This window comes from Mustelus asterias, chromosome 25, assembly GCF_964213995.1.
Source record: "Mustelus asterias chromosome 25, sMusAst1.hap1.1, whole genome shotgun sequence".
Lineage (NCBI taxonomy): Eukaryota > Metazoa > Chordata > Chondrichthyes > Carcharhiniformes > Triakidae > Mustelus > Mustelus asterias.
The window spans coordinates 31488-58862 of record NC_135825.1 but is presented as its reverse complement, the minus strand read 5'-3'; the positions used below and the strand labels follow the sequence as shown (position 1 = coordinate 58862).

Here is a 27375-nt window from a genome sequence, read left to right as displayed (position 1 = left end):
GGCCACATCTGGACTATTTTGTGCAGTTTTGGTCTCCTTATTTAAGAAAGGTTGGTTAGGGCAAGTTTAGGGCCAGTTATAGATGGCAGAGGGAAGTTATGTGTGGAACCGGAGGAGATTGGTGAAGCATTGAACCAATATTTCTCTTCGGTGTTCACGCAAGGGGACATGAATATAGCTGAGGAGGACACTGGGTTGCAAGGGAGTAGAATAGACAGTATTACAGTTGATAAGGAGGATGTGCAGGATATTCTGGAGGGTCTGAAAATAGATAAATCCCCTGGTCCGGATGGGATTTATCCAAGGATTCTCTGGGAGGCAAGAGAAGTGATTGCAGAGCCTCTGGCTCTGATCTTCAGGTCGTCGTTGGCCTCTGGTATAGTACCAGAAGATTGGAGGTTAGCGAATGTTGTCCCATTGTTTAAGAAGGGGAACAGAGACTTCCCCGGGAATTATAGACCGGTGAGTCTCACTTCTGTTGTCGGCAAGATGTTGGAAAAAATTATAAGGGATAGGATTTATAGTTATTTGGAGAGTAATGAATTGATAGGTGATAGTCAGCATGGTTTTGTGGCAGGTAGGTCGTGCCTTACTAACCTTATTGAGTTTTTTGAGAAAGTGACCAAGGAGGTGGATGGGGGCAAGGCAGTGGACGTGGTATATATGGATTTTAGTAAGGCGTTTGATAAGGTTCACCATGGTAGGCTTCTGCAGAAAATGCAGATGTATGGGATTGGGGGTGATCTAGGAAATTGGATCAGGAATTGGCTAGCGGATAGGAAACAGAGGGTGGTGGTTGATAGTAAATATTCATCATGGAGTGCGGTTACAAGTGGTGTACCTCAGGGATCTGTTTTGGGGCCACTGCTGTTTGTAATATTTATTAATGATCTGGATGAGGGTATAGTTGGGTGGATTAGCAAATTTGCTGATGACACCAAAGTCGGTGGTGTGGTAGACAGTGAGGAAGGGTGTCGTAGTTTGCAGGAAGACTTAGACAGGTTGCAAAGTTGGGCCGAGAGGTGGCGGATGGAGTTTAATGCGGAGAAGTGTGAGGTAATTCACTTTGGTAGGAATAACAGATGTGTTGAGTATAGGGCTAACGGGAGGACTTTGAATAGTGTGGAGGAGCAGAGGGATCTAGGTGTATGTGTGCATAGATCCCTGAAAGTTGGGAATCAAGTAGATAAGGTTGTTAAGAAGGCATATGGTGTCTTGGCGTTTATTGGTAGGGGGATTGAATTTAGGAGTCGTAGCGTTATGTTGCAACTGTACACAACTCTGGTGCGGCCGCACTTGGAGTACTGTGTGCAGTTCTGGTCCCCACATTACAGGAAGGATGTGGAGGCTTTGGAGAGGGTGCAGAGGAGGTTTACCAGGATGTTGCCTGGTATGGAGGGGAGATCCTATGAGGAGAGGCTGAGGGATTTGGGATTGTTTTCGCTGGAAAGGCGGCGGCTAAGAGGGGATCTTATTGAAACATATAAGATGATTAGAGGTTTAGATAGGGTGGATAGTGATAGCCTTTTTCCTCTGATGGAGAAATCCAGCACGAGGGGGCATGGCTTTAAATTGAGGGGGGGTAGTTATAGAACCGATGTCAGGGGTAGGTTCTTTACCCAGAGGGTGGTGAGGGATTGGAATGCCCTGCCAGCATCAGTTGTAAATGCGCCTAGTTTGGGGGCGTTTAAGAGATCCGTAGATAGGTTCATGGACGAAAAGAAATTGGTTTAGGTTGGAGGGTCACAGTTTTTTTTTTTAACTGGTCGGTGCAACATCGTGGGCCGAAGGGCCTGTTCTGCGCTGTAATGTTCTATGTTCTATGTTCTATATTTGCCAGAGAGGGAGTGCAGTGAAAAATCAGATTGATTCCTGAGGTGGCAGGATAATACTTTGTGAATTATACAGCAGAGGGATCTGGGCATGCTGGTCCATAGTTCCCTAAAAGTGGCAACAGAGGTGGCCAAGGTGATTAAGGCAGCATATGGCATGCTTGCCTTCTCTGCTGGGGCATTGAGTACAAGAGTTAGCAAATCATGTTGCAGCTATATAAAATCTTGGTTAGGCTGCATTTGGAGTATTGTGTGCAGTTCTAGTTCTAAAAGAGAAAATGCTGGAAAATCTCAGCAGGTCTGGCAGCATCTGTAAGGAGAGAAAAGAACTGACATTTAGAGTCCAGGTGACCCTTTGTCAAAGCTGAAATTTTATGTTTCAATGAGATCCCCTCCCATTCGTCTAAGTTCCAGTTCAGTTCTGGTTGCCACACTACCAGAAGAACGTGGAAGCTTTGGAGGGAGTGAAAATAAGGTTCCCCAGGATGTTGCCTGGTCTCGAGGGTGTTGGCTATGAAGAAAGGTTGAATATACTAGGATTGTTTTCATTGGAAAAACGGAGGCTGAGGCGAGACCTGATAGAGGTCTACAAAATTATGAGTGGCATAGACAGGGTGGATAGTCAGATGCTTTTTCCCAGGGTGGAAGTGCATATACAAGGGGGGACAGGTTCAAGGTGAGGGGGGGAAAGTTTAAGGGAGATGTGTGGGGGAAGTTTTTCATGCAGAGTGGTGGGTGCCTGGAACATGCCGCCAAAGGTAGTGGTGGAAGCAGAGGCACATTAGCAACATTTAAGAGGCATCTGAATGGGTACATGAATAGGGAAGGAATAGAGGGATATGGTCCGAGTAAGGGCGGAAGGTTTTTTTTAAGTTTAGTTAGGGCATCATGATTGGCACAGGCTTGGACGGCTGAAGGGCTTATTCCTGTGCTGTACTTTTCTTTGATTGCATATGAGGAGCGGCTGGGTAAACTGGGCCTATATGCACTGGAACTTAGAAGAATGGAAGGGGATCTCATTGAAACACAGAATTTTGGCATGTTTGTCTGTCTGGATACAGAGATGTTGTTTTTTCTGTCTGGGGATGGGGCTGGAACAAGGGGTCACAGTTCTATGATATGGGATAGGCCATTTGGGTGAGGAGAAACATCTCACCTGTAGGATGGTGAACCTGTGGAATTCTCTATCACATAATGATGTGACAGTCTGGACAGAACCATTTAAACAAATAATTAGCCAAAATTCCTCACCTTACTTTTGGTGCCCAAGGCAGCCCTTTTGGGAGTGATAATCGTTCAGTGGTTGGATGTGGGATTGGTGGTGGTAAAACCTCTTCCCTTTCCAAAGAAAATGGCTCTGCCTCAATAGAGTTATCATTATCGTCGTTCTCGTCATCATCCTCACGGGGATCATCTGTTTTGTATGGATCTTTCTCATTATAAGCATCCAAGTTATCTTGTTTCATAAGTGCCTGTTTAGGAAATATAAGAACAAAATAAATTTTATGATCAGGAAGACATTATTACCAAGCAATCAGTTTAAGCCCTCGATCCATTTAAACCAAAAATATTCAATTATCCCAAACTTACACTTCACTTTTCTGGAAACTTATTCCATCACTTTCATCTTTTTCACATGGCTTCCTTTATCAGCTTAAATGCCTTTGCAAATTTCATTTCCAGATATCTGAACCTGTCAGCGACCACATGGGAAACTCCAAAGTATATTATGAAGTTAGCCTTGACTGATTTTGATTTTGGCACCATGGTTGGTTCTGCTGCAGAGGGGAGGGTTAAAAGTGTGGGAATTCAATAGTTATAGGGGATACAATTGTAAGGGGAATAGACAGGCGTTTCTGTGACCGTAAAAGAGACTGTACTACCTGTAACATCAGGATATATAGGATGAATATGTGGCTGAAAAGATGGTGTGAGGGGGACGGTTTCAGATTCCTGGGGCATTGGGACCGGTTCTGGAGGAGGTGGGACCTGTACAAACCGGACGAGTCACACCTGGGCAGGATCAGGTCTGATGGCCTTGGGGGATACCTGCTAGAGTGATTGGGGAGAGTTTAAACTAATATGGCAAGGAGATGGGACCCTTTACAAGGACTCAGAGCAGGGAAAATTAAGAACAAGAGGCAAAGACAGTAAGGAGAATAAGGAAAGTGATAGGCAGAGAAATCAAGGGCCAGAATCAGGTAAGGACCAACTAAAAAATAGTAGGAAAGGGAAAAGAAACGTTACAAGTGCCTGCCTTAAGGTTTTGTATCTGAGTGCTCAGAACATTCGAAACAAAATGGATTATTTAGTTGCACAGATAGATGTAAAGGCGTACGATATACGGAGACGTGGCTCCATGGTGACCAAGAATGCGAAATAAACATTGAGGGTTATTCAGTGTTTGTTCCTGTTTGGCGCAAGAGTGGTAAGGGAATTGTGGCCAAACCATGTTTACAAGGGAAATTAGAGATAGTATCAGATTCAAGCAAGAAGCATAGAAATTGGCAAGAAAATGTAATAGGCCTGAGGATTGGGAGCAGTTTAAAATTCAGCAAAGGAGAACCAAGGGGTTGTTTAAGAAAGGAAAAATGGAGTATGAAAGTAAGATGGCAGGGAACATAAAAACTGACTGTAAAAGTTTCTATAGATATGTAAAGAGAAAAAGATTGACAAAGGCAAATGTAAACCCCTTACAGTCAGAAATGGGAGAATTCATAAACAGAGGAATGGCTGAGGAATTAAATTTGTATTTTGCTTCTGTCCTCACAAAGGAAGACATGAATAATGTGCCAGAAATGCTGAGAGAAACATGTTTTAGTGAGGAGCTGAAATAAATCAGCTTTATAAAGAAATGGTTTTGGAGAAATTGATGGGATTGAAGACGGATTAATCTCCAGGCCTTGATAATCTTCATCCCAGAGTACTTAAGTGGCCCTGGAAATAGTAGATCCATTGGTGGTTATTTTCCAAAATTCTTTGGACTCTGGGATAGTTCCTACAGATTGGAGGGTAGCTAATGTCAGCCCATTATTCAAAAAGGGAGGTAGAAAACAGGGAACTATAGACCAGTGAGCCTAACGTCGTCGGTATTGGGGAAGTTGCTAGAGTCCATTATCAAGGATTTCATAACTCGGCATTTGGAAGGCAGTGGTTTAATCAGAGTTAGACAGGGTAGATTCAGAAAGAATGTTCCCAATGGTGGGGGAGTTCAGAACTCGGGGTCATAGTTTGAGGATAAGGGGTAAACCTTTTAGAACTGAGGTGAGAAGAAATTTCTTCACCTCGGGGGTGGTGAATGTGTGGAATTCAACACCACTGAAGGTAGTTAAGGCCAAAACGTTGTCTGATTTCAAGAAGAAATTAGCTCCAGGGGCTAAAGGGATATTGGGGGGGGGTTTAACACCTCTGGACAGAGATACAGAGATAGAGTCTTCTGACTCTCAGACAGCAGTCTCCAGAGAAAGACTTGTTTTCACACAGCGGAACTCCAGAGAAAGAGGGGAGAAAACACCTCTTGCCTTTTGCAGACCCCACCAGACAACTGCCTTCTTGTCTCTCGGTAAGCCTGGCTCTGCCCATTCACATGACTTTCTCCTGTCTCTCAAACTAATTAACCCCTACTCTGAAATCCCAGGAGACAACCCCAAAAATAACAACAAACATCCCAATAATTAGGAGCAATTATTTTTCTGCATGCTCCGCATGTGGGCTGCCGGTTGTAATCAGAGCTGAAGTATAAAACAGACCCTCACAAGAAACATGACATAAATACATTTCTTAAAGGCACAGTATTGTCACAAACCTTAATAATTTTACATATGACATTTGGTGTTAACTGTGGCTCAATTGACCTTCAAGACATAATGCTTCCTTTTATGGGGAAGCAAGACGGTCATCAAAAATCCCAACAGCGAATTCAGAAGAAACCTCTGCATCCAAAGAATGGTAAGAATCTGGAACTCAATACAACAGAATGTGTTTCTTTTTTTTCATGGGATGTGATAATTACTAGCTAGGTCAAAACTTATGCAAATCCCTAATTGCATTGAGGTATTGAACCACTTTCTTGAACTGTTGTAGCCCCTGAGGTGTCAGTACACCCACAGTGCAGCTACTGCAGTCCTGGCGAGTTCCTGCAGTGCATCTTGTAGATGGTACACATTGCGTCCAGTGTACATTGGTGGTGGAGGGAGTGAATGTTTGTGGATGTGGTGTCAATCAAGCAGGTTGCTTGTCCGAGACGGTATTGACCTTCTTGAGTGTTGTTCGAACTGCACTCATCCAGGCAAGTGGAGAGTTAGCAGGTGAGTTACTTGCTGCAGGATTCCGAGCCTCTGATATGATCTTGCAGCCACAGCCTTTATATAACTAGTCTGGTTGAGTTTGAGGTCAATGTTAACCCCCAGGATGGTGATAGTGATTTGATTTATTATTGTCACATGTATTGGAATACAGAGAAAAGTATTGTTTCTTGCGCGCTATCCAGCCAAAACATACTATTCAGAGTACACAGGGGAGAAGGAAAGGATAGGCAGATGATAGTGTTGCAGTTACAGACAGGATGAAGAGAAAGATCAGCTTAATAAATGATAGGTCCTTCAAAAGTCTGATGGTAGCAGGAAAGAAGCTGTTCTTTAGTCGGTTGGTACAGTTCAGTAATGGCAATGCCATTGAATGTCAAGATTGATGGTTAGATTCACTCTTGTTGGAGATGATCATTGACTGTTACTTGTGTGACGCGAGTGTTACTTGGCACATGTCAGCTTAAGCGAGGATATTGTCCAGGTCTTGCTGCATTTGGACATGGACTGCTTCAGTGTCTGAGTTGTCGCAAATGGTGCTGAACATTGTGCATTCATCAGCGAACATTCCCATTTTTGACCTTATGATGGAAGGAAAGTCATTGATGAAGCAGCTGAAGGTGGTTGGGCCTAGGACACTACCCAGGAACAGCTGTAGTGATGCCCACATTCCTGACTTGGCCTTGGGGAAATTACTTCACTCATAGTTATGAATCTTTGGAATTTGTTGCCCCAAAGGGTTGTAGATGCATCATTATTGAATATAGTTAAGGGTGGGGAGACAGATTTTTGGTCTCACAGGGAAGCAGGAGATATGGGGAAGAGACAAGAAAGTGGAATTGAAGCCCAAGATTATATTGAAGAGTGGAACAGGCTCAATGGGCCATGGGCTCCTATTTCTTGTGTTCTTGTAGACAGTGTACAAGCTTTGGGGAGTCCAGACAGGAGTTATGCACCTCTGAATTGCCAGCCTCTGACCTGCCCTTGTAGCCACAGTATTTGTATGGTTGAAGTGAATGGTGTAGATACATTTAAGGGGAAATTAGGCAACAGAGGTCAAAATAGTTTTGAGGACTCAGATTTTCTTGAGGGCTACTTTTTTTGTGTTTCAGGGGCTACTTTTTGGTTTTTAGTGGCTCCTTTTTCATTTCCACATGAGGAATTTAGTTCCTTGGGAATTTCTCTCATCTTTGGATTCAAAGTGCCACTACCAACTTACACTAATAACTAAGATCAGATTCATCCCAGATTCCAATTATTGAAGGCCAAAGCGTCACAGCATAGGTGTAAATCTACAAAACAAGTTTAACGTAAGGAATGAGATTCAATGTTGTCATCTAATCAAGAATTTCAATAATAAGTTAACTGAGCTTCACTCAACTCAGATGACTTACTTCCTCACTGTGCAGGATAAGTAACATCCTTGCAAATCATAGAAACTTAGAATCCCAGCAATGCAGAAGGAAGCCATTTGGCCTATTGAGCCTGCACCTGCAGTCCTACCCAGGCCCTATCCCCATAACCACACATATTTACCCTGCTAACCATCCTGACACTAAGGGGCAATTTAGCATGGCGAATCAACCTAACCCGCACATCTTTGAAGTGTGGGAGGAAATCGGAGCACCTGCAGGAAACGGACACGGACATGAGGAGAATGTGCAAACCTCACACAGTCACTCAAGGCCGGAATTGAACCCAGATCCCTAGCACTGGGAGGCAGCAGTGTTAACCACTGTGCCAACAGGAACTCTGGTTTATAACACCTCATCAGAAATTGTAGTTCCAAGTACTAAGTTACTGAATCTAATAAAATAGAATCATAAAATATTGCTGCAGCACAGGGTGGGAGGGAGACACTCTGGGCTGCTGCCCATGGGTGTTGGCTGCTCCCAAGGCGAAAGCCCACCCCAGTTGAAGCCATGCCCAGTCACAGTTAAAACGGACCCCTGGGACTTGAAGCTAGTATCTAATGAGCCTCTGTCCCAGGGAACAGTCACAGAACAGAGAGAGCATGGAACCCATAGCAGCGGCCCCACTGGCTGGTGCCTGATCTAGCCAAAGCCCATTCCTCCGGACCAGGTCTCCAGTTCCCCTCGGCTACAACCATCGACTACTACACAGTACACAATAATCACCATCCCAAGCACATCAAGACCAGAGCCCCCAGCTATCCTACTGCCATTCAAGATCTGGAAATGCCCGGCAATGTAGCCCAGGACATGATGGCCTGCATCATTCCCCACCACCTTCAGTTTGCCACCTGCAACCATGGGGTGCTCAACAAGCTGCTGGATGGACTCACCATAGCACAGGGCGGAGTTCTGCCCAACATCCAGGCCATGCTGCTATCCAAAACTGGAAACCTCAACATTGTAAAAGACAAGATCAGAAAAAATGGGGGAGGGAGGGAGCATATGATTGGAGTAACTGGAATAGCAATAATGGAGAGATGAACCCTGCGAGGCAAGAATTGAGGGAGAAGGGAATAAATGGTTACAATGGTAGATTTATGAGAGAAGGCACAAGTGGAGCATAAACATTGCTAATGGCCTGCTTCTGTGCCATATATTCGATATAATCCTATGTAATGAACTTTCTTTCATAGCCAACCCTCTATTGTTCCTTTCTAATCAGAGGGTCTGAGGTGACTAGCAAGGACACTGTAGATCCAAGAGAAGGCACATCAGAACATTTTCTCAATGCTAAGAGCAGAAACTGTGCAGAAACAATGGAATTGGATTTCTCGAGAAGATTTTTTCTAAAAATCACAATTTGAAAGCAATGAGATGGCTGTGTTAATGTTTTACCACAGCGATCAGTTCTGAGACCTTTGTTGTTCGTAGTATATGCAAATGATTTAGAGGAAAACGTAGCTGGTTTGATTAGTAAGTTTGCAGATTACACAAAAATTGGTGGCATTGTAGATAGTGAAGAGGATTGTCAGAGGATTCAGCAAGATTGAAGACATGGCGGAGAAATGGCAGATGGAGTTTAATCCAGACAAACGTAAATAAAAGTTGGAGTGTTGAGTATAAAAGTTGGAGTGTTATGGTAAGGTTATATAAGGCATTGGTGAGGCCGAATTTGGAGTATTGTGTACAGTTTTGGTCACCTAGTTACAGGAAGGATGTAAATAAGATTGAAAGAGTGCAGAGAAGGTTCACAAGGATGTTGCCGGGACTTGAGAAGCTGAGTTACAGAGAGAGATTGAATAGGTTGGGACTTTATTCCCTGGAGCGTAGAAGATTGAGGGGAGATTTGATAGAGGTGTATAAGATTTTGATGGGTATAGATAGAGTGAATGCAAGCAGGCTTTTTCCGCTGAGGCTAGGGGAGAAAAAAACCAGAGGGCATGGGTTAAGGGTGAAAGGAGAAAAGTTTAAAGGGAATATTAGGGGGGGCTTCTTCACGCAGAGAGTGGTGGGAGTGTGGAATGAGCTGCCAGATAAAGTGGTAAATGCGGTCACTTTTAACATTTAAGAAAAACTTGGACGGGTTCATGGATGAGAGGGGTGTGGAGGGATATGGTCCAAGTGCAGGTCAGTGGGACTAGGCATAAAATGGTTCGGCACAGACAAGAAGGGCCAAAAGGCCTGTTTCTGAGCTGTAATTTTCTATGGTTCTATGGTTCTAAATGCATTTCGGAAGGTCCAATGCATGTAGGAATGATCAAATAAATGGTAGAACCCTTAGGAGTACTGACAGGCAGAGAGATCTGGGCATACAGGTCCACCGATCACTGAAAGTGGCAACGCAGGTGGATAAATTAGTCAAGAAGGCATACGATATGCTTGCCTTCATCGGTCGGGGAAATTGAATATAAAAATTGGCAGGTCATGCTGCAGCTGTACAGAAGCTTAGTTAGGCCTCATTTGGAATAGTGTGTACAATTCCGGTCACCACACTACCAGAAGGATGTGGATGCTTTGGAGAGGGTACAGAAGAGGTTTACCAGGATGTTGCCTGTTCTGGAAGGTATTAGCTATGAGGAGAAGTTGGATAAACTCAGTTTGTTCTCACTGGAACAACAGAGGTTGAGGGGAGACCTGATAGAGGTCTACAAGATTGTGAGTGGCATGGACAGAATGGATAGTCAGATGCTCTGTCCTCAGGCAGAAAAGTCAAGTACTAGGGGACATAGGTTTAAGGTGCATGGGGAAAAGTTTAGAGGAGATGTGTGAGGCAAGTTTTTTTTTTTACACAGAGGGTGGTGAATGTCTGGAACGCGCTGCCTGGGGAGGTGGTGGGAGCAGATACGATAGCGGCATTTAAGGGGCATCTAGACGAATACATGAATAGGATGGGAATGGACTCCGTAAGCGCATACAGTTTTAAATTAGGCAGGCTTCATGATTGGCGCAGGCTTGGAGGGCCAAAGGACCTATTCCTGTGCTGTACTGTTCTTTGTACCATAACAAAGCTATCTAGTTGCAAATCAGCTAATGGAGTGCATCTTCAAGAGCTGATGTCAATATTGGTATGGCCACAACATCAGTGACCAGTGACTGATGTGGTGAAGACAAGTCACTCTTACCTTGTGTTCTCTGCGAGCCCTTTTCTGCTGCTGCTCTATGAGGTCAGAGGCAGATGCTGGTGGTGAGGCAGCTCTCATGTTACGGATCACTTTGATGCTGTCTTCTGGAAGTGGCGGCAGCCCAAGTGCCTCACGTTTCTTTACTTTAAGAATCTGCAAGTCTTCAAAGCCTCCCAGTGACAGCTATTAAAGAGCCAATAAAACTTCTAGTTAAGGATCTCACCCGAAATATTACCATTACACTTAGATGCAAACAGAAACTTGTGCCAACACCTGCCAACTTAGGAATTTTAAGCATGAGCAAAGCGAACTCTCACATACAGTTCAGATTTTGGAGCATTTTAAACATCTATGAATGTTAATCCCAAAATCAGATCAACAATCACTGGCATGGCTTTGAAACTTGCTTCAAGTGATCATTCCTCACGCATGTGCCAAAACAGAATGCTCAACCTTTGAGGGTAATACAGATGCTTCCAGTCTAGCACACACCTGCCAGTTTTCAGTGGGAATCGCTAGACAGCAATCAGGAGCAAGAATCATTTATATTCTTCCACTGCCGTTCAGGATGCTACGACAAATGTTAATACCCTTGCCAGTTGAGGAAACTAACTCAAAGCAAACCATGGATTAAAGCCAGAACCTCTGACTCCACACAACAGACTTTCCCTCTTGTCTAAACTAGGACCAAAGTTGGTAATTTTTACTTTTAAAATATAGAGGGTAAATTAACCTCTTTAATCAATGAATATTTGTAATGAAAATGAATTTCTCATTTCATTGAAACTCACCAAGACAGTTTTCCAAAGCAGCAAGAGGACTTTCTTCATGGGGAAATGAGGAGCATGGCCACTACAGAACTTGGTCACCATCCCAAACAGCATGACTGAAAATGGTTCATTGTTGTACAGGGATACACCTAAGGAAAAAAAGAAAGGGTGCGTATAGTACATGCAAGTGGACAAATATTTTAGGGAATTTTTATTTAAAGGGAGAGGTAGGTTGGAAAGCGTGGTGGAGATCAGACTTTTATAGAAACGTAAAGGTATGTGGAAAATGCATTATTAAAATGAGACCATTTGATCCATGCATTTCTGAGACAGAAGATTGTTGGTTACTACTGGAGCACATAGTCTAGGCTGACACTTCATTACAACACCAAAGAAATGCTGCTTTGTCCTTCGGATAGGTTTTCAATGTTCCACAAGTTCAGTTTAATGATCCCATTTAAGTGAAGAACAGCATGAATTTCTCCCAACATCCTCGGCAATATTCCTCCCTTAGCAACAGCAAGAAATAGATTAACTATTGATTCATCCAACTGCAGCTTGTGGAACTTTCTGCAAGCAAAACAACTTCCAGCTTTCCCCAAGTTCAATGGTTTAATGATTCCAAGGCACCAATGCAGAAGAGTAGGGTGACTTTGAGGACAGTTTCTACATGATCCAACTTGGCACCTGTCATGACTTTGCCAAAAATTCTGGTTTGGATTAACTATAATTTCTGAGGCATGACATACTTCTATGACTATTATTTTTGACTTAGGCCACAAATATCACACCATGTCCTGATTCTATCCTTAACCAAGCTTCAGACAGAACCAGATCACTTGAAAGCTTGATGTTGTGTTCATAGAATCATAGAAATGAGAAGCAGGACTAAGCCATTCAGCACTTCGAGCCTGCTCCACCATTCATTATGATCATGGCTTATCACCAAATTCAATATCCTGATCTCCCCTACCCCCCATATCCCTTGATCGCTTCAGCCCCAAGAGATACATCTAACTTCTTCCTCTCCCCCACCCCCCTTTCAGTGCAATTGCCACATTCCTCAGGCAGTCCATTATCAATCTATACCACTGCTCTGCCATTCTCACATTCTAATCACTTAATGGGCACTCTTAGCATCTTCTCAGCCTTCTGTATCCTCCGTAAGTAGTCCCACAACACCAGGTTAAAGTCCACTCACCTGATGAAGGGGCAACGCTCCGGAAGCTCATGCTACCAAATAAACCTGTTGGACGTTAACCTGGTGTTGAGAGACTACTTACTGTGCCTACCCCAGTCCAATGCCGACATCCCCACATTCTGTATCCTCATTTACATTCCCTTTGTCCAATTCCACATCCTACCCCCACCCCAATTGCATAAATCTCTGCTGATTCTCTTTGCTCTTAGCTGCGTCGAAGGGTCATCTAGACTCAAAACATTGGCTTTATTCTCTCCCCACAGATGCTATCAGACCAGCTGAGATTTTCAAGCATTTTCTGTTTTAGTATCTAATTTCTTCTTGAAATCAAACGTTTTGGTCTCAACTACTTTTTGTGGTAGTGAATTCCACAGATTCACCAATCTGCGTGAAAAAATTTCTCCTCACATCAGTTTTGAAAGGTTTACCCCTTATCCTCAAACTATGACCCATAGTTCAGGGCTCCCCCACCATCGGGAACATTCTTTCTGAATATACCCTGTCCAATCCTATCAGAATTTTATAAATTTCTATAAGATTCCCTTCTCACTCTTCTAAACTCCAGTGAACATAATCCAAACCGACTTAGTCTCTCCTCATATGACAGACCTGCCATCCCAGGAATCAGCCTGGTAAACCTTCGCTGTACTCCCTCTATAGCAAGGACATCCTTCCACAGATAAGGACACCAACTGCACACAATACTCCAGGCGTGGCCTCACCAACGATCTATACAATTGCAGTAAAACATCCTTATTCCTTTAATCAAATCCTCTTGCTATGAAGGCCAACATACCATTTGCCTTCTTTACTGTCTGCTGTACCTGCACGCTTACTTTCAGCGACTGAACCTGAGGACATCAAGGTCCCGCTGAGTATCCACCTGTCTCAATTCACACCCATTCAAGTTAATAACTTGTCTTCCTATTAATTCTTTCCCCTCCTAACTTAAACCTATGCCCTCTAGTTCTCAATTCCCCAAACCTGGGAAAAAGACCGAGTGCATTCACCCTATCCATGCCTCTCACGAGCTTATACACCACAATAAGATCACACCTCACACTCCTATGCTCCAAAGAAAAAAGTCCTAGCCCATCCAATCTCTCCCTACAACTCAGTCCCTTGAGTCCTGGCAAAATCCTTGTAAATCTCTTCTGTACTCTCTCCAGTTTACTAACACCTTTCCTATGGCAAGGTGACCAAAACTGAACACAATACTCCAGGTGCGGCCTCACCAACGTCCTGTATAACTGCAACATAACTTCTATACTCAATGCCCTGACTGATGAAGGCCAGCATGCCTTCTTCACTGCCCTATCTACTTGTAGCTCCACCTTTAGAGAACCGTGCATCTGAACTCCAAGGTCCCTCTCTTCCCCGATATTCCCTAAGGTCCTACCATTCACCGTGAAAGTCCTACCTTGATTTGACTTTCCAAAACGCAACAGCTCACTCTTATCTGTATTGAGTTCCATTTGCCATTTCTTGGCCCACTTCCCCAGCTGATCAAGATCCTGCTGCAATTTTTGATAACTTTCCTCGCTGTCTACAATACCACCTATTTTAGTGTCATCTGCAAACTTGCTGATCATGCCTTGTACATTCTCATCTAAATCGTTGATATAGATAAACAGTAATGGGCCCAGGTGAATCCAAAGTGCTTCCACAAATACACAAAGGGCAAAAGTGTAACTAGGGAGAGAGTAGAGCCTCTTAAGGATCAACAAGATCATAGAGTCATAGAGGTATACAGCATGGAAACAGGCCCTTCAGCCCAACTTGTCCCTGCCGCCCTCTTTTTTTAAAACAAAAAACCAAGAACAAAGAAAATTAAAGCACAGGAACAGGCCCTTCGGGCCCTCTAGTCCTGCACCGACCATGCTGTCCAACTGTATTAAAACCCCCTACCCTTCCCGGGACCATATCCCTCTATTCCCATCCTATTAATGTATTTGTCCAGACACCCCTTAAAACTCACTATCCTATCTGCTTCCACTACCTCCCCCGGCAGCAAGTTCCAAGCACCCACCTCTTTGTAAACAAACTTGCCTTGTACATCTACCCCTAAATTAGTCCCAATTGCCCGCATATGGCCCATATCCCTCTATACCCATTTTGCCCATGTAACTATAGGTATGTCAAGAACAGAAGGTTGGTTAGGGCAAGTTTAGGGCCAGTTATAGATGGCAGAGGGAAGTTATGTGTGGAACCGGAGGAGATTGGTGAAGCATTGAACCAATATTTCTCTTCGGTGTTCACGCAAGGGGACATGAATATAGCTGAGGAGGACACTGGGTTGCAAGGGAGTAGAATAGACAGTATTACAGTTGATAAGGAGGATGTGCAGGATATTCTGGAGGGTCTGAAAATAGATAAATCCCCTGGTCCGGATGGGATTTATCCAAGGATTCTCTGGGAGGCAAGAGAAGTGATTGCAGAGCCTCTGGCTCTGATCTTCAGGTCGTCGTTGGCCTCCGGTATAGTACCAGAAGATTGGAGGTTAGCGAATGTTGTCCCATTGTTTAAGAAGGGGAACAGAGACTTCCCCGGGAATTATAGACCGGTGAGTCTCACTTCTGTTGTCGGCAAGATGTTGGAAAAAATTATAAGGGATAGGATTTATAGTTATTTGGAGAGTAATGAATTGATAGGTGATAGTCAGCATGGTTTTGTGGCAGGTAGGTCGTGCCTTACTAACCTTATTGAGTTTTTTGAGAAAGTGACCAAGGAGGTGGATGGGGGCAAGGCAGTGGACGTGGTATATATGGATTTTAGTAAGGCGTTTGATAAGGTTCACCATGGTAGGCTTCTGCAGAAAATGCAGATGTATGGGATTGGGGGTGATCTAGGAAATTGGATCAGGAATTGGCTAGCGGATAGGAAACAGAGGGTGGTGGTTGATAGTAAATATTCATCATGGAGTGCGGTTACAAGTGGTGTACCTCAGGGATCTGTTTTGGGGCCACTGCTGTTTGTAATATTTATTAATGATCTGGATGAGGGTATAGTTGGGTGGATTAGCAAATTTGCTGATGACACCAAAGTCGGTGGTGTGGTAGACAGTGAGGAAGGGTGTCGTAGTTTGCAGGAAGACTTAGACAGGTTGCAAAGTTGGGCCGAGAGGTGGCGGATGGAGTTTAATGCGGAGAAGTGTGAGGTAATTCACTTTGGTAGGAATAACAGATGTGTTGAGTATAGGGCTAACGGGAGGACTTTGAATAGTGTGGAGGAGCAGAGGGATCTAGGTGTATGTGTGCATAGATCCCTGAAAGTTGGGAATCAAGTAGATAAGGTTGTTAAGAAGGCATATGGTGTCTTGGCGTTTATTGGTAGGGGGATTGAATTTAGGAGTCGTAGCGTTATGTTGCAACTGTACACAACTCTGGTGCGGCCGCACTTGGAGTACTGTGTGCAGTTCTGGTCCCCACATTACAGGAAGGATGTGGAGGCTTTGGAGAGGGTACAGAGGAGGTTTACCAGGATGTTGCCTGGTATGGAGGGGAGATCCTATGAGGAGAGGCTGAGGGATTTGGGATTGTTTTCGCTGGAAAGGCGGCGGCTAAGAGGGGATCTTATTGAAACATATAAGATGATTAGAGGTTTAGATAGGGTGGATAGTGATAGCCTTTTTCCTCTGATGGAGAAATCCAGCACGAGGGGGCATGGCTTTAAATTGAGGGGGGGTAGTTATAGAACCGATGTCAGGGGTAGGTTCTTTACCCAGAGGGTGGTGAGGGATTGGAATGCCCTGCCAGCATCAGTAGTAAATGCGCCTAGTTTGGGGGCGTTTAAGAGATCCGTAGATAGGTTCATGGACGAAAAGAAATTGGTTTAGGTTGGAGGGTCACAGTTTTTTTTTTTAACTGGTCGGTGCAACATCGTGGGCCGAAGGGCCTGTTCTGCGCTGTAATGTTCTATGTTCTAATGTTCTATGTTCTATGTTCTAACTGTCTAAACGCTTTTTAAAACAAAATTGTACCCGCCTCTACTACTACCTCTGGCAGCTTGTTTCAGACACTCACCACCCTCTATGAAAAAATTGCCCCTCTAGACCCTTTATATGTACTAATCCAAGCTCAAATTTGTATCATCCACAAGCTTCGAAATTGTCCCTGCACACCAAGATTTAGATCATTATGTATCAGGAAAAGCAAGACTCTCAATACCAGCCCCTGGGGAGCACCACTACAAACCTTCCTCCAGACTGAAAAATAGCCATTGGCCATTACTTTCTGCTTCTTATTTTTCAGCCAATTTTGTATCCACACTACCACTGTCCCTCTTATTCCATGAGCTATAACTTTTCTCACAAGTCTGTTGTGTGGCACTGTATTGAATGCCTTCACAGCATGACCCTCATCAAACTTCTTTGCTTCCTTCTCAAAAAAACTCCAGCAAGTTACTTAAACACAATTTCCCTTTTAGGAATCAATGCTGGCTCTTCCTAATCAACCCACATTTTTCCATATGACTATTGATTCTATCTTAGCTTGCTCACCACTAATGTTAAACTACCTGGCATGTAATTGTAGGAGCTATCCTTACAATCTTTTTTGAACAAGGGCATAGCATTTGCAATTGTCTGGCACCTCCCAAGTATCAAGAAGATTGTAAGATTATGGCCAGCGCCCCTGCAATTTCCATTCTCACTTCCTTCAATATCCTTGGTTGCATCAATTTGGTCCTGGTATCTTCATAACTTTAAATACTTTTAGTCTATTTAACAGTCTCCTTATCAATTTTGAACCCTTCTAGGAACAGAGTGAATTCAAAGTTAATTTGATATATTTATTATTTAGCTCTGCTAACAAAAGCACAAACAATCCTATAGGCAGTTCTCAAAGAGGGAGGGAGTAAAGGGAAACGAGCAAAATTACAAAATTCTCTCCCATCATACAATGGGATATTTCATTGCCCCCAAAGTAGAATTGGGAACACGTGGAAACAAATAACTGGGAGAAAGTGAAATATCATGCATCAAAAACATCATTCACTTTTGTTTCATCTTATTATGCATATATAACACATTGCCACACCTAGGTCTGTTCTGAAGGTCTCCCTCATTGCCCTCCACTCCAGATTATCCTCGTCCATTTCCTGACGGATTGTCTCCACCATCAGGTACATTATGTTCAGCAGCACTCTGAAAAAAAGGAATATATAGAAAATAAGGGAATATCATGAACATAAAGACAAAAAATTTGACTACTACTGGACTCATGATGCTGATCATCAATATATTCCGTCAGAGTTTGTAGTGAAAATAAGTGTGAAAATACCAATTCATTTTGAACTTGAACTGTGAAGAATGCATCATGTAAGTGTAGACATGACCAACCCGTCCCACCCCACTCCGCAAAAAGAAATATGTTGAGGTGGCAGGGTGGAAGCAAAATGTACAATCTGCATTAGTATCACATCCTGCATTCACAAAACACTACAAGCCCTGCCAAGTCTGTTAACTTTATATACTTCTGTTGCTCAACTGGTATCACTCCTGCCTGCGTTTGAAAGTTTTAGGGTTTATGTCCCACTCCAGGACTTGAGCACAAAATTCTATTGCAAAATTGAGGGACAGCTGCACTGCAGAGGTGCTGTCTTACGAATGAAACATTAAAGCACAGCCCCATCTACTCTTGTTGAAATAAAAGACTCCATTACACTTTTCCAAGAAAAGCAGAAGAATTTTACCCCAGTAAAAGCATACCCTTCATAGAGAAGCAAACAAGAGAGTGCGAAATGTAGTGTTACAGTCATAGCTAGTGTAGAGAAAGATCAACTTAATGCAAAGTAGGTCCATTCAAAAGTCTGATGGCAGCAGGGAAGAAGCTGTTCTTGAGTTGGTTGGTACGTGACCTCAGACTTTTGTATCTTTTGAACGTGGAAGAGAGAATGCCCGGGGTGCGTGGGAGTCCTTAATTATGCTGGCTGCTTTGCCAAGGCAGCAGGAAGCATAGACAGAGTCAATGGATGGGAGGTTGGTTTGCGTGATGGATTGGGCTACATTCACGACCTTTTGTAGTTTCTCGCGGTCTTGGACAGAGCAGGAGCCATACCAAGCTGTGATACAACCAGAAAGAATGCTTTCTATGGTGCATCTGTAAAAGTTGGTGAGAGTTGTCGCTGACTCAAGTTACAGAAATCAAGTTACAGGCAATACACATCTCTTTAACCTGTGCTTAATGCTCCCTCCACTCACATTGTCTGTATCTTTAAGACCTGGTTGGCTGTAGAGATTCGCATTCTAATCAGTATTCTGTAACTTGATTTTGTGTCTGTGTCCTGTTTGAGAGCAGATTTCCACTCCATCTGACGAAGGAGCAGTGCTCCGAAAGCTAATGGCATTTGCTACCAAATGAACCTGTTGGACTTTAACCTGGTGTTGTTAAAACTCTTACTGGGCAAACTCGAGAACCAGGGGACATAGATTTAAGGTAAGTGGCAGATGGTTTGAGGGGACATAAGGAATAACTTTTTTTACGCAGAGGGTGGTGGATGTCTGGAATTCGCTGCCCGAGTTGGTGGTGGCGGTAGAGATCCTAAACTCTTTTAAAAAGTACCTGGATCTATACCTAATGTGCTCTAAGTTACAGGGCTATGGGACGGGTGCAGGAAGGTGAGATCAGAAAGGGTACCTGGTGTACTCAGGCTGGCATGGACAACATGAGTCAAATGGCCTCCTTCTGTGCTGCGGAAAAGCAGGTGGTCCTGTTTTGTATTTGTGACAATGTAGGATGCCTTTAAGACTTCAGTTTGTGTTCAAAAGAAATGGAAGAGAACTGAAGACAGAATAAATAGGAGATCACCAAGCTTTGCCTTGCTGGTGATAATCATTTCTGGGAAAACTTGGGCGCTATACAAAGAACAAAGAACAGTACAGCACAGGAAACAGGCCCTTCGGCCCTCCAAGCCTGTGCCGCTCCTTGGTCCAACTAGACCAATCGTTTGTATCCCTCCATTCCCAGGCTGCTCATGTGACTATCCAGGTAAGACTTAAACGATGCCAGCGTGCCTGCCTCCACCACCCTACTTGGCAGCGCATTCCAGGCCCCCACCACCCTCTGTGTAAAAAACGTCCCTCTGATATCTGAGTTATACTTCGCCCCTCTCAGCTTGAGCCCGTGACCCCTCGTGATCGTCACCTCCGACCTGGGAAAAAGCTTCCCACTGTTCACCCTATCTATACCCTTCATAATCTTGTACACCTCTATTAGATCTCCCCTCATTCTCCGTCTTTCCAAGGAGAACAACCCCAGTCTACCCAATCTCTCCTCATAGCTAAGACCCTCCATACCAGGCAACATCCTGGTAAACCTTCTCTGCACTCTAACGCCTCCACGTCCTTCTGGTAGTGCGGCGACCAGAACTGGACTCAGTACTCCAAATGTGGCCTAACCAGCGTTCTATACAGCTGCATCATCAGACTCCAGCTTTTATACTCTATACCCCGTCCTATAAAGGCAAGCATACCATATGCCTTCTTCACCACCTTCTCCACCTGTGTTGCCACCTTCAAGGATTTGTGGACTTGCACACCTAGGTCCCTCTGTGTTTCTATACTCCTGATGACTCTGCCATTTATTGTATAACTCCTCCCTACATTATGTCTTCCAAAATGCATCACTTCGCATTTATCCGGATTAAACTCCATCTGCCACCTCTCCGCCCAATTTTCCAGCCTATTTATATCCTGCTGTATTGCCCAACAATGCTCTTCGCTATCCGCAAGTCCAGCCATCTTTGTGTCATCCGCAAACTAGCTGATTACACCAGTTACACCTTCTTCCAAATCATTCATATATATCACAAATAGCAGAGGTCCCAGTACAGAGCCCTGCGGAACACCACTGGTCACAGACCTCCAGCCGGAAAAAGACCCTTTGACCACTACCCTCTGTCTCCTATGGCCAAGCCAGTTCTCCACCCATCTAGCCACTTCTCCTTGTATCCCATGAGCCTTAACCTTCTTAACCAACCTGCCATGTGGGACTTTGTCAAATGCCTTACTGAAATCCATATAGACGACATCCACGGCCCTTCCTTCATCAACTGTTTTTGTCACTTCCTCAAAAAACTCCACCAAATTTGTAAGGCATGACCTCCCTCTCACAAAACCATGCTGTCTGTCACTAATGAGATTGTTCCATTCTAAATGCACATACATCCTGTCTCTAAGAATCCTCTCCAACAACTTCCCTACCACGGACGTCAAGCTCACCGGCCTATAATTTCCTGGGTTATCCCTGCTACCCTTCTTAAACAACGGGACCACATTCGCTATCCTCCAATCCTCAGGGACCTCACCAGTGTCCAAAGAAGCGACAAAGATTTCCGTCAGAGGCCCAGCAATTTCATCTCTCGTCTCCCTGAGCAGTCGAGGATAGATGCCATCAGGCCCTGGGTCTTTGTCAGTTTTAATGTTCCCTAAAAAACCTAACACTTCCTCTCTTGTAATGGAGATTTTCTCTAACGGGTCAACACCTCCCTCCGAGACACTCCCGGTTAACACGCCCCTCTCCTTCGTGAATACCGATGCAAAGTATTCATTTAGGATCTCCCCTATTCCCTTGGGTTCTAAGCATAATTCCCCCCCTTTGTCCCTGAGAGGTCCGATTTTCTCCCTGACAACTCTTTTGTTCCTAACGTATGAATAAAATGCCTTAGGATTCTCCTTAATCCTGCCTGCCAAGAACATCCCGTGACCTCTTTTTGCCCTTCTAACTCCCCGTTTGAGTTCTTTCCTACTCTCTCTGTATTCCTCCAGAGCTCCATCTGTTTTCAGTTGCCTGGACTTAACGTACGCCTCCCTTTTCATTTTAATCAGATCCACAATTTCCCTGGTTATCCACGGCTCTCAAATCCTACCTTTCCTATCTTTCCTTTTTACAGGCACATGCCTATCCTGCAGCCTTATCAATAGTTCCTTAAAAGACTCCCACATGACAGACGCGGACTTACCCTCGAACATCCTCTCCCAATCAACATCCACCAATTCCTGCCTAATCCGGCTATAGTCAGCCTTCCCCCAATTTAGCACCCTGCCCGTAGGACAGCACTCATCCTTGTCCATTACTATCCTAAAGTTAACAGAGTTGTGGTCACTGAACTGAAGGACACTGGCAGTTTTGACCTGATACAGCGGGGAGAAATGAACTTCTGCTGAAGTGCTGGGAGCGACTGGGGCTTTGTTCCTTTAATACTAGATTTCCTCCAGAAAGGTGTAAAAGGATTGTGTAAGGCATCTCTAGTTGCATAAGTTCGATGAATTAGATTTGATGTTTGATCTATATTGATTTTAGTTTCTTTCCTCCAGTAAAAATCTGAAAACCTGAAATCATGTCTTTCGGTTCTTTCCATCACTAGAAAATTAATCTCTTTTTGGACGTTATCTGACTTTGTGGGAATTATAACAATGGTCTAACGTATATACCTGTCATTGATGGTGTGAGCAATTTAAGTAGCATGCAAGAGTGATACTTAAGTAGGGAATTTGAGTATATAAAACAAAATTATAAAAATACAAATTGTATGTCAGACCATTGCTCAAGGGTCTTTTTGCAAATTCCTCATGCCTTCACTTTTTCTTGATTATGATTCTACGGTTTCAGTGACTATTCTTTCAGAGAAACTTTCCTCTTCTGCTTGTTCTATGGAGTCCCAGTCTTCCCCAGTGTGGAAAAATTTTCTTATGAGGAAAGGTAGAATAAGTTGGGACTCTATTCATTGGAATTTAGAAGAATGGGGGGTGACCTCATTGAAATGTCGGATTTTCAAGGAGCTTGACAGGATAAATGCTGAAAGGATATTTCCTCTAATGGGAGAGTCTAGGACAAAGGGCATAGTCTCAGGATAAAGGCGCACCAATTTAAGACTGGGATGAGAAGAAATTTCTTCTCTCAGAGGATTGAAAGTCTTTGGGACTCTTCGCCACAGAGAGCTGTGTGAGTAGAGTCCTTGTGTATATTTAAGGCTCAGATAGAATTTTGATAAGTAAGGGAATCAAGCGTTAAGGGGAAAGGGCAGGAAAGTGGACATGAGGAACACCGGATCAGCCATGATCCGATTGAATGGCGGAGCAGGCTTGAGGGGCCTAATGGCCTACTTGTGTTTCTATTTCTTATGGTCTTCACAGTCCTATGCAGTCAAATCATTTTCACTTCCTTGCAGATCTATCTAGATCTTCTCAAACTTTTACTTCACCATTTATTTTATAATTTAAAAATATCCTTTAGGATGTGGCGACACCGACAAAGAAGCATTTTCTACACATCCCTACTTGTTCTAGTCAATTACAGTATGAACTAGAATCGTGTGTAGGCCAGGTCAAATAGAAATGGACACAGTTCTTGAAGGCCAATAGGGAGCCAAATGTGTTTTTATGATAGTCACTTTTTCATGGTCAGCTGCAAGTTACCAGATTTGGAATTCAATTTCACGAATCATCATACTTGGGCCTCTGGCTTGCTAGTTGAATAACAATGCACGAGCAGATTTATTTTCAACCTCAATCATGTCCTGCACTGTTGCCCTTCACTCACCTATGGTGATGGCCCTGTATTGTCATTCTGGGTCCTATATCTTACCCTTCGTGATCCCCCACACTGTAGTCCTGGGCTCTTCACCTATCCTGGGTGATACCCTTGCACTTATCCCAAATGATGTTTTTATACCTAGTTGAAGGACCAAGTTGCATAGCAAGGAAAAATGTAGTTATTTATTAACTTTCATTTTCACAAACTCACATGATGATATTAATAAACTTGCAGAGCAGACACATCATTTGCAAATGAACTTCAACATGGACTGAGGAATTAGACAAAATAGATCACAAATTATTTTGAAAATATTACCTAAATGGGTAAGGAGAAAAGAGATCTGGGGTACAAAACAAAACATAAAGCTGAGAGACGGGTCAATAAAGCTATTAAAGAGCAAACCAAGCACTTGGAATTATTCCTAATGGAATAGAATTCTGAAGTAGAGAAGTTATGTTAAAAATATACTGAATGTTTGCTGAAACAAACTTGGAGTACTGTATGCAGCACGGATCACCATGCTACAAAAAGGATTTGGAGACACCCAAGAGGGTGCAAAAAAAAAATTTAAAAGGATGATACAAGAACTGTGTGTGTGGTTATATTATCAGGGAAGAATGAACAGATAGTCTATTTTTCCTTGAAAATAGAAGGCTGAAGAGATTTATAAAATTATTGAAGGTTTTAAGGGAGAAGACACAAAGATATTTGTGGGGAAGAGCTAAACTAGAGCAGTCAAAATAAAATAGTAACCAAAAAATTAAATAGGAAATTCAGATGGCGCTTCTTTGCGCATTGATTGGTGAGAATGTGGAATTCACCATCACAGGGAATGGGTGAGGCAAATAATTTAAACACATTTAACAGCAAGCTAAGGAAGCATAGGAGAAGGAAACAGAGGGTTATGCTTGATAGTGTGAGATGAGAAAAGTCAAAACAAGAGCAAAGACTAGAGAAACTTGGTATTTTGTCAGGGAAAGATACAACAGCAATTATTTTCCAAAGACACAGAATATGGCACAAGAAATAGAAAAGGTAAATCCAGAAAATTCCTTCAAAATAAATTTTAAACGTAGGAGGAGCGGCGCAGGTGCAGGTCAGTACAAGTCAGATTTAGAACTGACACCAAGGAGGTCTTCATGTAAAGGTAACATGTGGAATGGAGTTAATGGGATAAAAATGCAGAAACCTTGCAATCATTGAAGAAACTGTGACATGACCCAATGGAAGAGCTGGTGGGTCTTTCTAAATCAATGAAATACAATAGGCCAAATCTTTTGAGTACCTACACCTATTCTGTTGTGACCTACCTTAAATCTGTACTGTCAGCCAAAGAGATTGCTGGCTTCCTCACCGCATTACTACATGCAGCACTGTTGCTGGAAGGTAACATCACATGGTCAATAATGTGAGTTTACAGAGATATAAATATTCCCTAATGTATTACTTAAATGAAAATTAATCACAGCCAATCTGAAACAAAAAATCAGAAGTTCGTTATTTTAAAGCTTCAATGAAATATGCACATTAACAGTCAGGTGGGAGAGAGCAGTGGATCCACAAAGCTTTGTGAAAACAATGAAATGCAGCTCCCCAGATGGTCCCAGGTTGAATCCTCACATTTTGGATCTTAGCAACAGCTGCACCAAGTTAGCCTCAGCCAAGGTTCCGACCATAACATTTTTCAGGATCGTAAATTTGCGGTGTAGTTTTTAGGTCAAGCACATTTCTGTTATAGTTATGATATAATATCCTACTGCTGTTATTAACGCTATTTAATTGCCAATTTTGTTTTTAACCCTTAAGGCATTGAAATACATTTCAGTCATTCACAACTCTATTTTTCAGCGCTAAAACTAATGCAATCTAAGTAACAAATTACATTCTCTGATTGCGACTGTGTTCATTTTCCCTCCTTGACCTCGTTACCATCTTTGAAACAAGTTGACTACATTATCCTCTTCCAAAACCATTCCCTTGTATTCTAGTTCAGACTTCTCTCATTTAGTTCCACACGGTTATTAAAACATAGTCTAAGCATATTTAGCAATGGCTTCTCTCCAGACCCCTACATAATCACCTCTGAATCCTCCAAGGATCCTTCCTTTTCTTAATCTGCCTACCCACCTGGTGACACAAAGTCCTGGGTCAAGTTCCACATGCATGCTGAAGACAATTAATGTATCAATGGCAACAAAGCAACATTTTTCTCATTATGTCTTAGAGAATTTAGATTAATACAGCACAAAATAGCCTATTCAGCCCATTGTGCCTATGCCAGCTCTTTGCAAGAATTATGCAATTACTACAACTCCCTGCTGTTTTACCACAGCCTTTATTTATCCAATCTAAAAGCGATTAAAGTATTGCTTGAAACTCAAAAAGGCAGTCAGAAAACATTGTACTTCACTGTGTTTCAAACTTCTACTCTAACAGTCAATTCACTATGAACCCCTGGCACTTGCATGTCTGTACTCACTCAATCTCCATGCTGAGTAATTCCACCAGTGCAGTAAAGGTGCCAACCTCAAGCAGCAGAAATATATTATATCTCATCCACTGCTGGACCTCTTCCTCAGAGTTGCATTCACCAAAAGTACCTGCAAGTCAGCAAAAAGGATCACAATTAGCTTTGTTCAATATCATGCGAGCTGGTACACATCAACCTGAATCTAGATAGCAATTTAGCACAAAAAATGTTCCAAACATTTGCCAAAATCTCAGATGAAAGGTCACATGATTTCCAGCATCATCACAATAGTCATATACAACATACATACTTTGATTTACTAAAAGTTTATATTTCACAAGGGTATGTCTTTTCCAAAATCAGAATATCTTTAACTCTTAAAGCTGTGAGACATAAGGAGCTAATCAAACAAGATTTTCTTGAGTCAAAGAGAGAGCAGGTTTATTAATCAATAACCTGAGAAAAACATGCATCAGAAATAAGGGGGGTTAAGAGTCAAATTAAAAAGGTGCAAGAATATATGGTTAAATGTCCTTGGACTGTCCTGGAGGCATAGATTGAAAAAGCTGTGGACATAGAAACATAGATTGGAGCAGGAGGAGGCTCTTCGAGCCTGCTCCGCTATCATTACAATCATGGCTGATCGTCCAACTCAATAGCCTAATCCTGCTTTCTCCCCGTAACCTTGGATCCCATGCCGCCGCTTGAATACATTCAATATTTTGGCATCAACTACTTCCTGTGGTAATGAATTCCACAGGTTCACCACTCTTTGGGTGAAGAAATGTTTCTGCACCTCCATCCTAAATGGTCTAGCCTGAATCCTCAGACTGTGACCCCTGGTTCTGGACCCCCCACCATTGGAAATATCCTCCCTGCATTCTTTACCGCCTGCTGCACCTGCATGCTTTACCGCCTGCTGCACCTGCATGCTTACCTTCAGTGACTGGTGCACAAGGACACCCAGGTCCCGCTGCACACTCCCCTCTCCCAATTTACAGCATGTAAATTTAAATCTTGACAATTTAGGTTAGCTTGTTCCTTGGATGCAGTCAGATATAGATGGACTTCAACCCAGATAAATGCGTCGTGGTCCATTTTGGTAGGTCAAATGGGATGAAGGAGTACAATATAAAGGGAAAGACTCTTAGTACTGTAGAGGATCAGAAGGACCTTGGGGTCCGGGTCCATAGGACTCTAAAATCGGCCCCGCAGGTGGAGCAGGTGGTTAAGAAGGCGTATGGTGTGCTGGCCTTTATCAATCGAGGGATTGAGTTTAGGAGTCCAGGGATAATGATGCAGCTATATAAGACCCTCGTCAGACCCCACTTGGAGTACTGTGCTCAGTTCTGGTCACCTCACTACAGGAAGGATGTGGAAAAGATTGAAAGGGTGCAGAGGAGATTTACAAGGATGTTGCCTGGATTGAGTGGCATGCCTTATGAGGATAGGCTGAGGGAGCTCGGTCTTTTCCCCTTGGAGAGACGAAGGATGAGAGGAGACCTAATAGAGGTGTATAAGATGTTGAGAGGCATAGATCGGGTGGACTCTGAGGCTTTTTCCCAGGGTGGAAATGTTTGCTATGAGAGGACACAGGTTTAGGGTGCTGGGGGGTAGGTACAGGGGAGATGTTAGGGGTAAGCTTTTCACACAGAGGGTGGTGGGCGAGTGGAATCGGCTGCTGTCAGTGGTGGTGGAGGCGAACTCAATAGGGTCTTTTAAGAGA

The 27375-nt window shown here is 43.3% G+C and overlaps 1 protein-coding gene across 1 annotated transcript in view; it reads right to left on the bottom strand.

Annotated features, from left to right (window-relative positions):
* The window catches only part of strip1 (striatin interacting protein 1), a gene marked incomplete at its 5' end in the record, with an annotated part of 173283 nt that overhangs the window by 120783 nt on the left and 25125 nt on the right, over positions 1-27375 (bottom strand). The window contains 6 exons of the mRNA XM_078241923.1: positions 3084-3304; positions 10674-10856; positions 11465-11592; positions 17681-17787; positions 24490-24558; positions 25659-25779. Coding sequence (XP_078098049.1) covers positions 3084-3304; positions 10674-10856; positions 11465-11592; positions 17681-17787; positions 24490-24558; positions 25659-25779 — 829 coding nt within the window. The remainder of the gene's footprint in view (positions 1-3083; positions 3305-10673; positions 10857-11464; positions 11593-17680; positions 17788-24489; positions 24559-25658; positions 25780-27375) is intronic.